This window comes from Vidua chalybeata, chromosome 3 (genome assembly GCF_026979565.1).
Source record: "Vidua chalybeata isolate OUT-0048 chromosome 3, bVidCha1 merged haplotype, whole genome shotgun sequence".
Taxonomy (NCBI): Eukaryota; Metazoa; Chordata; class Aves; order Passeriformes; family Viduidae; genus Vidua; species Vidua chalybeata.
The window spans coordinates 2,979,517-2,993,847 of record NC_071532.1 but is presented as its reverse complement, the minus strand read 5'-3'; the positions used below and the strand labels follow the sequence as shown (position 1 = coordinate 2,993,847).

At 41.7% G+C, this 14,331-nt stretch overlaps 2 protein-coding genes across 6 annotated transcripts; one reads left to right on the top strand and one right to left on the bottom strand.

The window, feature by feature from the left end:
* Nucleotides 1–119: 119 nt before the first annotated feature.
* Nucleotides 120–6,523, top strand: TRMT61B (tRNA methyltransferase 61B). Of its 3 annotated transcripts, none has more exons than XR_008429713.1 (7): nt 120–694; nt 784–886; nt 3,423–3,613; nt 4,813–4,904; nt 5,301–5,536; nt 6,086–6,224; nt 6,408–6,523. XR_008429713.1 is itself a non-coding variant. In XM_053936963.1 (7 exons), the coding sequence occupies exons 1-7, from the start codon at nt 140–142 to the stop codon at nt 6,449–6,451; spliced, it is 1,302 nt and encodes a 433-aa protein (XP_053792938.1). In that variant the 5' UTR covers nt 120–139; the 3' UTR covers nt 6,452–6,523. The 3 variants fall into 3 exon arrangements, 2 of the variants coding, with proteins under 2 accessions (XP_053792938.1, XP_053792937.1); XM_053936963.1 differs by having other exon boundaries at nt 6,144–6,224; XM_053936962.1 differs by lacking the exon at nt 6,408–6,523 and having other exon boundaries at nt 5,301–6,175.
* Nucleotides 6,524–6,713: 190 nt separating this feature from the next.
* On the bottom strand, nt 6,714–13,613 carry SPDYA (speedy/RINGO cell cycle regulator family member A). 3 transcript variants are annotated; one of them, XM_053936969.1, is made up of 7 exons: nt 13,537–13,613; nt 12,606–12,852; nt 11,533–11,591; nt 11,193–11,278; nt 9,383–9,554; nt 8,172–8,463; nt 6,714–6,805 (listed from the first exon to the last, which is right to left on the bottom strand). In XM_053936969.1, exons 2-7 carry the CDS (start codon nt 12,832–12,834, stop codon nt 6,714–6,716), a joined length of 930 nt encoding a protein of 309 aa, XP_053792944.1. In that variant the 5' UTR covers nt 12,835–12,852; nt 13,537–13,613. The 3 variants fall into 3 exon arrangements, with proteins under 3 accessions (XP_053792944.1, XP_053792943.1, XP_053792942.1); XM_053936968.1 differs by having other exon boundaries at nt 13,527–13,602; XM_053936967.1 differs by having other exon boundaries at nt 13,481–13,597.
* Nucleotides 13,614–14,331: the final 718 nt, after the last annotated feature.

Here is a 14,331-nt window from a genome sequence, read left to right as displayed (position 1 = left end):
GCCCGGCCCGCCCCGCGCGGCGCATGCACCGCCCGCGTGCTCCGGCCCCCCCCCCCCCCGCGCGCCTGCGCCGCACGCCCCGATGACGCCATAGGCGTCATCGGGGCGTGCGGCGCAGGCGCGCGGGGGGGGCCGGAGCATGCGCCCTCTTTTCCCCCGCTCCATGAGGGCTTGGCGCGCGCTGTGGCGGGCGGCCTCCTCTTCCTCTCCTCCTCCTCCTCCTCCTTCTCCTTCTTCTTCCTTTCCTGCCGACGGGAAGCCTCGCAGGCGGGCATGGGAGTCCTCGCTGTCGCCTTTGGAGCGGGTGAGGCGGCTGCTGCCGCCCGAGGAAGCGGCGGCGGTGGCGCGGTGCGCGGCTCCCCCTGAGGAGGAGGAAGAGGAGGCGGCGGTGGTTGCCTCACGTCCAGCGGTGTTTGAGGCGGCGGGTCCGCCTTCCGGCGCTTTCCGCGCCGGGGAGCTGGCGCTGGCGGAGGTGCGGAGGAAGCACGACACGACGCTGAAGCTGCTTTGCCGGCTGGCGGCGGAGGCGGTGCTGAGCAGCCCCGGCGGCGCCCTGCCCCACCGCGACATCATCGGGCAGCTGCCCGGGCAGGTGCTGCGCACGCCGGACGGGAAGCGGCTGCTGCTGAGGCGGCCCTCGCTGGACGAGTACGTGCTGCTCATGCCTCGGGGGCCCACCATCGCCTACCCCAAGGTACCGGCTGGTGGCTGGGGAGGTGGCTGGCCGAATCTCAGCTTTAGTTTCCCGCGAATATTAACGTGCCGTGTTTTTCTCGCTCGCAGGATATAAGTGCTCTATTAATGATGATGGATATCCACCCGGGAAACACCGTGTTGGAAAGTGGCAGCGGGTCCGGTGCTATGAGCTTGTTTCTGTCAAGAGCAGGTGAGAACCTGGCTTTAGACAACGCAGTATTTAATTCTTTGTCACAACTCCCAGACTTTTACTTTGGTTATAATTTTGCCCATAACTTTTACATATAGTTCTCGTGGTCCTTACTATTCAGCTCATGAAAGCTTTGCTGCAGTTCACGTATAGTTTAATTTGAAGGATAGTTACATCAGCACAGGGACTGCAAACCATTCTGGCTGTGCTTAGAGGGCCGTGATGTAACTGGTTACAGAAGGCCTTGCAGAAAGCTGAGTTTCAGCCATGCCTCCAGATCACTCAATTGCAGCTGGTCTTGATATGCTGGGCCCAAATTTCAAGGTCAGCAGTTGCACCTCTGCTCCCTCTCTCTCCTTCTGCCTCCTACTGCGATTGCTTGGTTTCCTCTGATCATCTTTCTGGAATAATCTAGCGTTTGGGGTTTTTCAGTTCCACTGGGATTTTGAAATTAGCATGGGATTATCCTCAAAGCAAACATTGTTGCTGTAGCAGCTAGAAGCTGATGAAACAGAAGATAAACAAGGTAAACATCAGAGCTTCTTTTTCCATTTAGAGAGGGAAAGTAGGAGTCCTTAGCTTTCCCTGCCTTGCCCTGTGGGCAGACCCAGAACCCAAAGAGATGGAATACCTGCTACTGGCTAAGGCAAAAGCTGGCTCTTGCTAAATACAGCACCTGATTTTTCTGCCGTGGGTATTCAGCATACTGTGGCCATTTCATACAAGCACACCCGAACTTGCCAATTATTCCTCTCATTTTTCAGTCTTGTCCAACAGTTTTTTTCTAATCACTTTAATTTAGCTGTAAATTAGCCGAGCTGGCAAAATCATTGGCATTACCAGGCTGTTAACCCTATCCAGGGAAAGAGTGCAGTTGTTGTGTGCCAGATCAGCTCTATTTTTGAGGAGTGGGAAAAAGATATGAAATTGCATTTCTCTTTTCAAATTTATTGAATTTAAATAGGCGCCAAATACAGCCCGTTTTAGTCACAGCTGAACACACTTTGGTGCTGACACAGAAATAAATAGATTTGATTTGCTGTGGTGTTTCCTAATGGTGGCTGCTTTTGCCACCATTAAATGCACACCAGTGATACCCATCAAGGAAAACAGCTGCTGCGTGGGTGAATGCTGGAATTCAAATCCAGTGTCCACCTTACCAATGTCCATGGATTTATTTAATTTCCAAAATTCTTGTTGATGTAACAGATTTCATTCATCTCTTGTTATTCCTTTTATGTTTTCTTTTCCCTTCTTTCTTAAATCATTCCCAGAAGCTACTGACATGAAACAGGATAAAGTTAGGAGAGTGGTATTTGCCATGACTTTAAGGTCTTTGAGAACTGGAAAATATGATGTATGCAAATTGACATACTGGAGCTTCACAGTAATGAAGTTTTGCCTAGCTACTTCACCTTGTTCTTATTAAAAAAAAAAAAAACAGTTTCCAAAAGTAGGAATTACTTTGAATGACTGGGGGTAAAACTGACCCTTCCAGTGTGAAGAATTTTATTTTTCTGATGTTTCTAAACTGATAATGGAAAGTAACAAGGAGTTTGCACTGTGACTCTACAAATGCTTCAGGTGATCAAAGGCAACGTGCTGAAACCTTCCCTTTCTTACAAGCTGGTTCTGGCCTCTGTCTGATGCAGAGTGAGCTGGATCAAGGAGCAACTGTTGGGAAATCCATCCCTTTTACTCAGTTACCGGAATGGATTCACAGTGGGATCACATAGGTGAGGGAAGGAACCTGGTGACTCCCGACTGAACTGGCTTAGGAAGGCACAGAAGTGACCTGGGGAGCTGCTGCTTCCTGAAAGCTGCACCCATTCCAAAGTAGCAAGGAGAGAGAAGTGAGGGGTGGGATAGGCTTGAGGCATTGGAGTAATACAAATATGGAATAATACAGCAGTGCACACCCTGCTGTCTGCCTGCACAGCCTGGACATGCTTCCTTTATGACAAACAGTGTGCATTGGACTCGTGGTAAATTTCAGAAGAGTAAATTTAGACTTAATAATTTATTGCTGTTGCAGACAGTAACAGGAAAATTACACAAACCCGAATAGATCAAAGAGTACACTGGAAAACTTTTCTGTGGGGCTGAGACCAGTGAGCAGGTTTCCTTAGCCTGTGAGCACTGGTGCAGCATTCTCAGCTGGTACCTCTGGTTGCTCTAGCAGGAGGATCTGGCTGGGGCCACAGGAGCTCTACTTGTCTTTTGCTGCAGGAGTGACTTCAGGAGAACATCTTGGAACAGTCTGTACTACTATAACTACACTTTGTTTCATCTGTGCATTGATGGATTTCTATCCGTGAAAGAACTAACACGGCACTTTTCCTGCATTTTTGTTTTAAATGTAAAGAAAACATAGATTGTCATTGATTGTTTCATATGTGATAATTTCCTAAAGTGGAGATGGAAAGGTGTACTTATGATACAGACTGTGGTTTTTGCTTTTGTTTTGTTTTTTTCCCCCAAGTCTTTATAACAGCAGTGTAAAGTGGTGAGTGGAGTGTCTTCTGTTTGTTTTCAGTTGGGCCCAAAGGACGTGTTCTAAGTTACGAAATCAGAGAGGACCATCATCGTTTAGCTAAGAAGAATTACAGGCACTGGCGCTCTGCATGGGCAATAGGACACGTGGACGAGTGGCCAGATAACGTGGAGTTCATTCTTAAAGACATTTCAACAGCAGCTGCAGATATGAAATCTGTAACACTCGATGCAGTGAGTGAATCCAAACAACTCCCCCGTTTGACACGTGTCTTTTCTCCTTTAATGAAAACCTCTAGTGTTCACACTCGCAACAGGACTCCCATATCTAGTGTAACATGAGAAATAACAATCCAGGTCCTCATCAGTGAAAGAAACATTGTACATTTTTTGTCAGATGTTTTCAAGGTTTCAGTTACAGGTTGTCAAATGAAAGAGTGATAAAGCTGTACTATAGAAATATTACAATTAATTACTGCCATCTTATAAGCAAAGACCAACTCGCTTTCTTGTATTTTTGAGAAATTGATATTTTTATGAGATAAATATTTCAAGCATCGAATTTCAGAAAAATACATAACCTTATTAAATATGTAACTATGTGACCACTTTGCTATCAGCTATATAGAATGCACAATGTAACTAAACCATAATTCAGAGAATGCTGTGGCTTGCTCTTCTGTCCTACTTCTTTGTATCCAGATTTCCTAAAAGGAGTCATGCTGGGGAAAACAGCTTGATGTTCATCACTCTTCCCTGTAAAGCTGACAAACTACTTGCAACTACTTACTAAATGCTTTAAACAAATAGCAATTTGTTACATGGTGCAAACAAAGAAATATAATACATAGCATAAAAATACCTTTTCAAAAAATGCTTTAAGTAACAGTCCTGCAGGGAGGATCAGATATTGCATATCCCATTGTTCTACAATCTGAATAGCTTCCTAGTAGAAGATGGATAAATTGCCAAAGACAAGAAGTATTTTTAATCTTGAAACTGACAGCAAGTTAGGCATTGTGACCATAATGTGTTCTTTTTATGCATTTGAACAAGCTTTTTTTTTTTTTTTTCACATTTGAGAAATAGGCATTCAAATGTGTTAGTAAATGTAGTCTTCTAAAAGTTTTTATTACTGTCAGGACTATGGGATTTAATTACTAGGAGGCTTAACTTCCTACAGACCTACTTAGTTGGTCAAATGCTACTTGCTGCTTTAATAGAAATTCATTTGGAAGTAGAGAGGACTTCATTTTGTGTAAATGTGCACATCAGGTTTTGAGAGGCAGTAATGAAACTGGCTGATGATTACCTACTGCTGTTGTATGCATCTCTTTTCCATAACCTTTTTTTCTCCCCAGCACTGTTGTTTGTTACATTGGCAGATGTACATGTGTTCTCCCAGTAAACATTAATATCTTTTTCTCTTGCAGGTAGTTCTGGATATGCTGAACCCTCAGTGTGCTTTGCCTGTTGTACACACAAGCCTGAAACAAGGTGGGGTGTGTGCTGTGTACTTAGCAAAGTAAGTCTTTCTTTTTGGCACCTTTGTTCAGGCATTACCTGGCCTCACTACAAAACCAAGCATCTTCTGAAATGCACATGCAGCATTAATGAAATGGTTAACAAAGTTGGGTTTTTTCCCCCCGTGTAATTTTCTTTGGGATTTATACTCAGTATAAATCACCCATGGCCAAATCCTTTGGCATCTGCCTGGGGAATGTTCTCATTCTGGTCAGTGAAGTTTGGCTTTTATGGCATCCTCAAAGTAACTGCACTGGTCTCCAGTGCAATAATTAGGTTGCTCCTTTAAAGGACTCGTGTAACCTCAAAGGTAAAGAAGGTGCCAAAGTCAGTAGAACTGAAATTTTGTGATTTGAGTTTTCAAAATACTACTTTATCCTTTGCATTTCTTCAAAAGCATCACACAGGTTATTGACCTTTTAGACAGAATACGGATTTGCAAGCTTCCTTTTTTGTGTGAAAGGATAATTGAGGTAACTCACAGGAGCTGGTCAGTACTCCCTGCTAAACTCAAGCATTACAAATCAAGTCAAATGGTGGAAACTCAAGAAAATATTGAAGAACCACCTGAAAATGAATACGAAGAAGTCCATATTCAGCATGAAGCAGTTCTTAAGGAGAGCAAATACAATGGTAAGGATTTTACTGCTGATGACATCCCCTATTGCTGCACTTTGATAATCCAGTGTAAGAAGAAGCTGTGTTTTTGCCTAGGTAAGCTGAGAATAGACAAGGTTTTGGACAGCCTGGACCTTTGTCAGGTTTAAAGAATACTATTAATTGTTATTTAAGTTAAAATATCCTATTAAAAACCTGGGCTAAATAAAAAATAAATTTCAGTCTGCAATAAAGAATGACTGCCCTTCTACTACTGTTTCCAAATTTTAGATTTTTAAGAAAATTCAGTTCTTTATACTCACCCCAAAGCTGCTTTAGAGGACCCTGATGGACTTAAGGATTCCTTAGGAGAAACGGTGGCCAGTGAGCTCTGTTTTAAAATTATGCTGTTCTGGCAAATACAAAAATGCTGCCATATATATAAATTATATTTATATGACAAATACAAATATATATACAGTATAGATCTGCAAAATGCAAAGAGTTCTGAATTTACTGATAGGTGACAACAAAAAAACCGAAACATGTCAGGGAAAAATATTACATGTACATTGTCTACTCAAGTCTGCATGCAGGTCTTAAATGTGTGGGAAGAAAACTTTAAAAAGTGTCCTTCTCACAGAATCACTCAGTGATGCTGCTGAAACAAACCACTCAATGCCTTACATTGCCCGACCATCCCACTGGCAGGAAGCTCATTCAGGTGAGACACTTGGGAAAAGTTTATCTTAAATGTTTAGTGGTATTTTTATTTCAAATAAACTTTTTTTTTTTTTTTGGTACTAGCATTTGGTATTTTCCTATCTCATGCAACCGTAAAACTGATAATAATAAAAAATCATTGTATATTGAAATACTAAAGTAGTAACTTTTGTTTTTTAATTAGCGTTCCTTACCAAGCTGAGAAAGTTTCGACCACTGCTTTCTTGATGCTGCTGCCTCCTTAGCTGCTACTTTGAATATTGTATCAGAATGAAATAAAACATAACAAAGTAGATGCTACATTTTGCAAGGTGTGTAACTTTTAACCAGTGACTGTTCTGATTTCTACCACACATCAAGTTTGAAACACCAACTGTTATCTCACTATGTAAAGGGAAACATTTGAAGGGAATCATCACGTCTGGTGTTGTGATGCAGCCCAGATTGTTCTGCAAATCACAGTATCTGTTTCTGTCTTATCAGGTGCATTTCATTCTCCGTTGCTTGTAAACCAGTCCATGGACTTATCTTGATCCAGGGTGCTACACAGTTGCCTTTTGCTGGACAGCCTCTGACAGTCTTCTAGAAATAAGGAGAAAAAAAATTTAGCCAGAAAATAAGGCTCTCCTTTGAAATGAATACTTTGCTGGCTTCCAGCTGGTGACTATAGGTTTCTTTAAGAACAAAGGTCTTAAAGCATAACTTTAAGAGGTACTGAAATTCACTGAATGTGTTCACTTGATAAAGCTGTGCTTATTTCAACATCAAAACAGTTGTTGACAGGCACAGCTTTGGTTCCCTTCCAGCACTCATGCTGTAAGTTGCCTGGTTATTTGTGAACGTCGCTTCATATAAAGTATTCTCAAATGGCTGGAGGAAACACAGTTTTTTCTGGCCCTTGTCAGAGATGAGAAGCCAGATCTCTCAAATAAAAACAGACTTAAAGTCACTTTGGGTCTCCCCTGAGTAAGTGGTGATGTTTAACACATTAAATTATTAAGTTATGTTTTGTAAATACCTGACTTGGCTTTATATGTCAGGAAATATTCAAATGCCAAATTTTTCAAAGTTGAGAATCACACTTGTACTAAAGCTGTCAAAAAGAGTAACAATCTTACTGTAATAGTGAGAATTTGGATATTAATGAGAACATATGTGAATAAAACATACAGAGCTATAAATAACTACCTTTGTATTAGATAAGTATACTAGGAACTCTGCCCTGGTTAACCACAGGAGAGTATCTTTGCAGAGATGAGGCCTTATCCAGATGCCTGAGGAAGTTTACATCTCAAGTAATAATAAATTTAATAACGGGTTTGCCCCACAGCTACTCTATGTAATGGAGGCCCCTAATGCAAAGGCTGAGGGTGCTTTTGTGAGTAGAGCAATGGGCAGAGATTCAATTACATAAACAATTCTTGGAATAAGCTCTTGTTTTCTACTCATACCCCAGGATTAAAACAGTGTTGTATAAATTGTCAACAAATTAGATACTTAGAGGAAAATGGGAATTGTGATTTAACCTATATCCAAACCCATGCCACAACTGAGCATCCTGCCCTTTCTCAAAACATGCTCTCAGCAAGAGCATTTTAACTCCCCTTACACACCACTATTTTTATTGTTCCAGCCAATCATAAGTGTTTAAAACAGGACTCTGCATTTCATTTATAATGCAAGAATAGTAACAAATGCCTGAGTAGACTGGAATGCACCCAAAATCTACCATAGTAGATGAAAGTAACGTGAAGAGACTCAATGTAAAGCAATTGGTACTTCCAGGAAGTCAAGATACAATATGTGAAAATGAATCCGTGGGGGTAAAAGCACAGTTCTGCCAAGGTGTAATAGGGAGGGACAGGGCAGTCCCTGCAGCACTCAGAAGGGCAAATACGGCCCCAGTTGCCTAAAGGAATGGAAAATTATTCACAATATTAAACCATACCTTGGGCTTTATAAGAAGGAGAGTCGATGAGCATTTTTTCAGTTGAAAAGGTGTCCTTTGATTTCTGGGATGAGTGTAAGTCCATCATCTCCAAAGTGTCGGTAGATGAGGAGGAAGACGATAATCCGAGTCGTACAAACCTGCCTTTCTTCCCGCAGAGCAGGCAGTCTGTGGGAGTAGCACTGGGTCCTCGGGGCAGCTGCACTTGGTCATCGTAGCTCCTCAGAGCTCCGCTGTGCTGCACGGAGCGCTCTCGCTGCCAGATGTAATGTGTTGGAGCAATAGCCATCACCTGTGGGAACAGCCGTGGCATCAGAAGAGCAGAAATCATGGGGAATCGTACGGCGGAAAACAGGAGATGCACTTAGTGTATGGCAGGGAATTAATGTAGCCGAAATGGGCATCACCTCTCATCCCTCTCACTGACCCACTGGGAAGTTTGCTCCTTTAGGCAGGAGTAAGTAATCCTGATAGCAGTCAGGTGTGGAAACATCCCAGCTTCCAGCCCTGTATGTTCACAGGAGTCACCACAAACAGCAGCTCAAGCTCGGGAAGTTGGACACTCTCCCAAAGGGTCTCTGTGGCCAGTTACCAAACACCAGCTGACAGCGTTCATCATCACTGAAATAACAACAGTGGGAAGCTGGGAGGGTATGCAAGGAAAAGCATCCTGCACTCGCCTTGTTCCGTGTGCTTTTCCCATAGCATCTAATCCCATCCCCAGAAATGGGCCTCTAGAGTAAGTGACATTTGCTTTTCCACCATCTGAAAGTAAACATCGTGTACTTGGAACATGACAAGGGCTTTTCCAGATACACACTTCACCTGAAAAGTGAGGAATGTATTTTTTCCTTATAAATTGTAAAGCACACAAAATTATTTCTAAAGTGGATGAAGTGAAACAAATTAAGGTAGAATTTAAATTAAAAATATTTGCATGAAGCAGATTCTAGCCAATAGAAACTTCACTTTTAATAGTAGTGCAATATAAAATATTCTAGTTTACTTAAAAAACACCATTTCAAACAATGTATTTTAAATGGAAAAGGAAAAAAAATACCACAGAGGATAAATGGACCATTAAATTTTAGCAGCATCTTCTCATTCCCACGGATTGTGTGTTTACTTTAGGAAGAAACTGTACAGAGCTAAATTGCTAGTTGGTGTTACTTGTGATTTCAGCATCCACAATAAGAAATCTCCCTCCCTACCTCTTCACAGCAGCGTCTGCTTACAATAGCCCTGTAGTCAATTCTACTCCAAAGTTGATCTCTTAACTTTAAGAAATCAGGGAAGAGCTTTCTCCAGGCTTTGCCCAAAGCCCATGGGAAAATTTCATACTTTGCTTCTTCATTGTCTTCTTCAACTGTGTTTGCCAGATACCTTCAAATATATATATGTTTATGTTTGTAAAGATTATTCAATCTTAAACCACTATATTAGAATGATTTCTAACATAAAATAAGAGACATATTGCAGTGGTTCTTTTTTCTAGTATTGTGAGTAAAAAACACTAGCAAAATACAGCCTTCTGTCTGGAATACAATATTTTCTTAATTAGTTCCATATGCATCCTTTGGGTAAAAAACCCAAGCTTTTATAAAAATTGTTTAACCCTAGAGTTTCCTAAATTAATAGATAAGCTAGAACTAACACATCCTGACATCTTTCTCCAAGCTGGCAAGAAACCCTTGAATAAAATGAACAGTTTCTGATTGATTCTTTAAATTCTTTAAATAAGGCTTAAAACTATCCTGTGAAATCTTAAACTTTTTGGTTTTTACTTTATGGATTTTAGCTATTCTTGGAAAATTATGTTGCTTATACTATATTAGGAGCAAACAACTAAATAGAGGTCTACCTTTAGTTATAATGTAAAACTTAAATTATTTTTCTTTATGTCTCTGTTCTTCACATTGTTCACTATCTAGTTACTTTTAATTTTGGATTGTCTTCTCAGACAACAGGAAAATGTTTACTTCCTCTGGATCCACCTGGTACTAAACTCCTGTAAATCACACTTGAAAAAATTAGGACTTTTAGTCTCCTCCCCAGTTTTCTCACTCGCTCCTGACCCCAATATTCTCTCTAGTCCTAGTCTCACCAGACTCTTTGTCCCCTTCCTAATCCTTTCACTGTTCTGGCCTGGCTTTTCTCCCTTCAGTGGAGGGCTCCCTCCTCCATGCTCTGTGGATGTCACCCACAGTACCAGTGACAGTGGAAGGAACAGCCACCTTTGCACTAGTGTGCAAATCAGAGCATCTGAGAAGTGATGTTATTGGAGAAGATGACCTGAGGACCATAACACTGTAAAAAAAAAAAAAAAAAAAAAAAAAAAAAGCAGAACCCTCTGCAGGTGTAGCCAAATACAGAAGGTTATGTAGGCCTGGCAGGTATGGATTACTGATTCCACCACTGTTTCAAAGTATAGGCATTTTACAACTGTTCAAAAAAGTTGTCAGAAATCCTCTAACAATGTTTTTACAGTTGATTTAAATCACATTGATGGAAACTTTAATAACAAGTTACTCCTGAGATGCCTGAAATGTTTTGATATGAATGCCTTAAAGGCTGGCAAAGATATGAAATAAGGTTTATACAAGCACCTGTGAGCCACATACATGTTGCTGTGCATTGTCCTGCATGTATTTCTTGCAGTGCTTTAAAAAGCTCCCAGATTCAGTTTGGTAGGCAGAATGCCACTGTGGGTATCACTACACCAGTGCAAGCAACCCCTGGCTGCTGCTCAAGCTTGTTCCATCACAGGAAGAATGGTGACTTTGCACTATTTATGTGCAGTGTGTGGATTATCATAGAACCACAGAATGCTTGGGGTTGGAAGGGACTTTAAAGGCCACCTAGTTCCAGCCTCCCTGCCATCCCCTAGGGATGCCACCCCCTAGATCAGGTTGTTTATATACTGCCTCAAGGAAGTCTCATCACATATTTATAACTGTCAGTGTCATAAAGGAATAATGCAAAGTTTATCCTAATAAAACCAGATAATTTTAAAGTACTTACAGAGCCACAAAGAAATTGGTTCTGGTATGCTCACTTGGTGTGAAGTTAGCTCTCTTGAAATAAACGAAAGTCATTGCCAAGAGATACTGTTTTAAAATGTAAAATGAAGTATCAATGTGTTGCTTAGATATAGTATTTCCTAAATTGATTCACACATCTTGCACCAAGATATTTTCATCATTTTTAACAATGAGGAAAACATGAATTAAGTTTCTTGAAATTTCCATGTGAAACCATTAGAAAAAGATGATGTTCTGTATTTGCATTAAAGTATAAAGTAATTAAGGGCAGATTTCTCACTCAGTATATGTTCTGTTAACTAAGAAGGAAATACACTTACCTTGTCTGCAATTTCACAGCAACAGTCCATCCAAAGGAAGTCTTGGATTAGATCATCATCTGTAACGAGAGAAAGCTGTAGCATTTCAAACACCAAAACTGTTGATGTCAGAAGGTATTTATAAATAAATAACAGATGGTCTTTCATTAAACCAAATGAAAGAAAAGAAGCTAGACTGGCCAGGAGGGAACAAAGAAACTGAGGGCAGTTCGGGTGTGAAAAAAGCTTACATGACAAAAGAAAACAAACTCTACCAGAAAGGCAAGGTGGAAAATCTGGTGACTGCATTTCATCCGTTCTGAGTAACAGCAGGTGAAAGTGAAAAATAACCAGTATTTTTTTTCTATTTGCATAATTTCTTCCTGCATTGCATGCTTCCAGGTGATAGCACACCCTTTTTTCAGAGGAACTACAGACTGCTGAGATCCTGCACCCTGATTACCTGGCAGCCTTTATAGGGCAACACTTGCTTATTTTTGGTCACTGCTTCACTGTCCATGACCGTGTACCGTAATTACCACGACCTCTCTCTCATGCACTTCTGTATTTAAGGGTCAAATAAAAACCAGCTGTAATCTTCCACTATTACTCAGTGCCTTTGCTAAATTAAACACAAAAGTTTATATGGAAGAGACACAAATAAAGAAGAGATGCTCCAACTCCTTAGATCAACTTCCCATTCCACTTCTTCCCCCAGGAGTTTATTCCCACAGTACAGAACACATTTAAGAGACAAGGAGTCCCTTTTTTAAAGCCTTGTGTAAAACAAGATGCACATTGTTTTACATGTATTTGTTGAAATATAAGAGAAAATAGTAAAGAAAATTATCAGAAAATAAAAAGTAGCAAACCACATTGATTTAATTTGTAATTTAAAAAATATACTTTTCATCAGTTAGGTAGCCCTTGTATTTTCAACTTAAGCACTAAATATTTATATACCAAAATATAACAACAAATCGTTTCGAGAAAGAATTGCCATTAGTTTCGATATAAAAAGCACTCTCAACATTCCTGAGCTTAGAAAACGTTCTGTTCAGTCAACTCATTCATATCTCCCATTATTAACCTACCAAATAATTTAAAGAAAGCTGTCATTTCCTGACGCTGAATAACTAGACATGGTCCCTTTGGACATTTGTATTTCTGACTAGGAACCCCTTTTTCACAATTTTCTTGATGGTCTTTAAAAGCAGGTCGCTTTAGTCTAGTAAGTTTTTTTTGCTGATGTGATCTGGATGCACTCGATTTTACATGAACAGTGACAGTGGGAGGTGTCTGACACACCAGATCGTGTTTCATTTCGTCAAGCAAAGGTTCCTGTTAAGAAAATAAGAAGAAATTAACTACAGAATTAGTCAGTTTCAGCACTTGTACATTTCTTTTGTTCACATGAAATGTTTCAGTAGAAGTTGTATGTCAGATGGTGGAAAATTAATTTTATCAGTACTGATTATCTAAGTCTTGTGCCCTAAGACAGCCATGTAGAGTTCTTTGATTTAGTTCTAATTTTATAAAGCTTTCTTTTCCCCCAGTAGTAGGAGCCTTCAATTTTGCATTTTCCAGTCAACTTTGGAAAATGGGAAAAGAGCCTTTGCAGGAAAAGCTGCTCTTTGTCAGATCCTTGTAGCTCCACACACTTACTTAGATCTACCAAAAAACCTGCGTTCTTCCCCTCCAATTTGTGATTGTGTCCTTTTTTTCTTTTTTTTAAAGGAATATTAATAGAACTAACGCAACAGAGCTGTGATTGAGCCATGTAACATTAAAATCAAGTCTTGAGCTCCTAATTGCCATTGGGAATTAATCTTATCCCTCAAGTTGGACACACCCTGAAGGCGCGACCAAGGAAAAATAACCTGTGGTGTTTGTCACCGCAAAAATTTAAGGGGATACCAAACGGAGAGTGGGAGGAAGGGTACTTTTTGGCGGGATTAAACGTATTTACGCCTTCAGGAGGTGTGCCGGCAGGGGGCTGCTGGAGGCTGGCTCACCGCAGCCTACCCGGCTCCCCAGCGCTCGGCGGCCGCCGCATGAACACCGAAGGGCCCTGAGAGGCGGCTGCGCTTTCGCCTCCTGCGCCGCAGCGCCGAGCCGCGCCCGCCTCCCTCAGCGGCTCCCCTCACGCCTCCGCACGGCGAGTGGCGCCTCCCGCAGCCAATCAGCGTGCGCGGCGCACCGCTCCAGCCAATCAGACGGCGGGATGCTCTCTCCTCCCGCCCTCTCCTGTTGGCGCCCGGGGCGCGGCAGCCAATGGGAGCGGGGCACGGCGGGGGCGCCTCTTGCTCGCCTCACCGCCAGGGGCCGCGCCGAGGCTGCCCTGGGGCTCTCAGCGGCCCTGCAAAACAAACCTAGCCTTCCTTTTCCTTTTCCTTTTCCTTTTCCTTTTCCTTTTCCTTTTCCTTTTCCTTTTCCTTTCCTTTTCCTTTTCCTTTTCCTTTTCCTTGCCCCATCCCTGGAAGCGTTCAAGGCCAGGCTGGATGCGGTTCTGAGTAGCCTGCCCTAGTGGGAGGTGTCCCACCCTGCCCCTGGCTGAGGGTTGGAGCGAGGTGATCTAAAGATCCTTCAAAGCCAAATCATTCTGTGATTCTATGATTAAAACATCTCCCCAGTTTGATAAACGTCTCCCCAGGAGCCATAGGACACGAAGGAGAAGGGATACCTGACTCTAAAGATCATTAAACACGGAGATGCAGGATACCCTGCTGCTACCTTTCCACAGAGGCAATTAATGCAGGTTGTAGTCTGCAATTAGTCTAAGGCAGTCTATTGAAATGTAACAGGAATGAAAAAGATCCC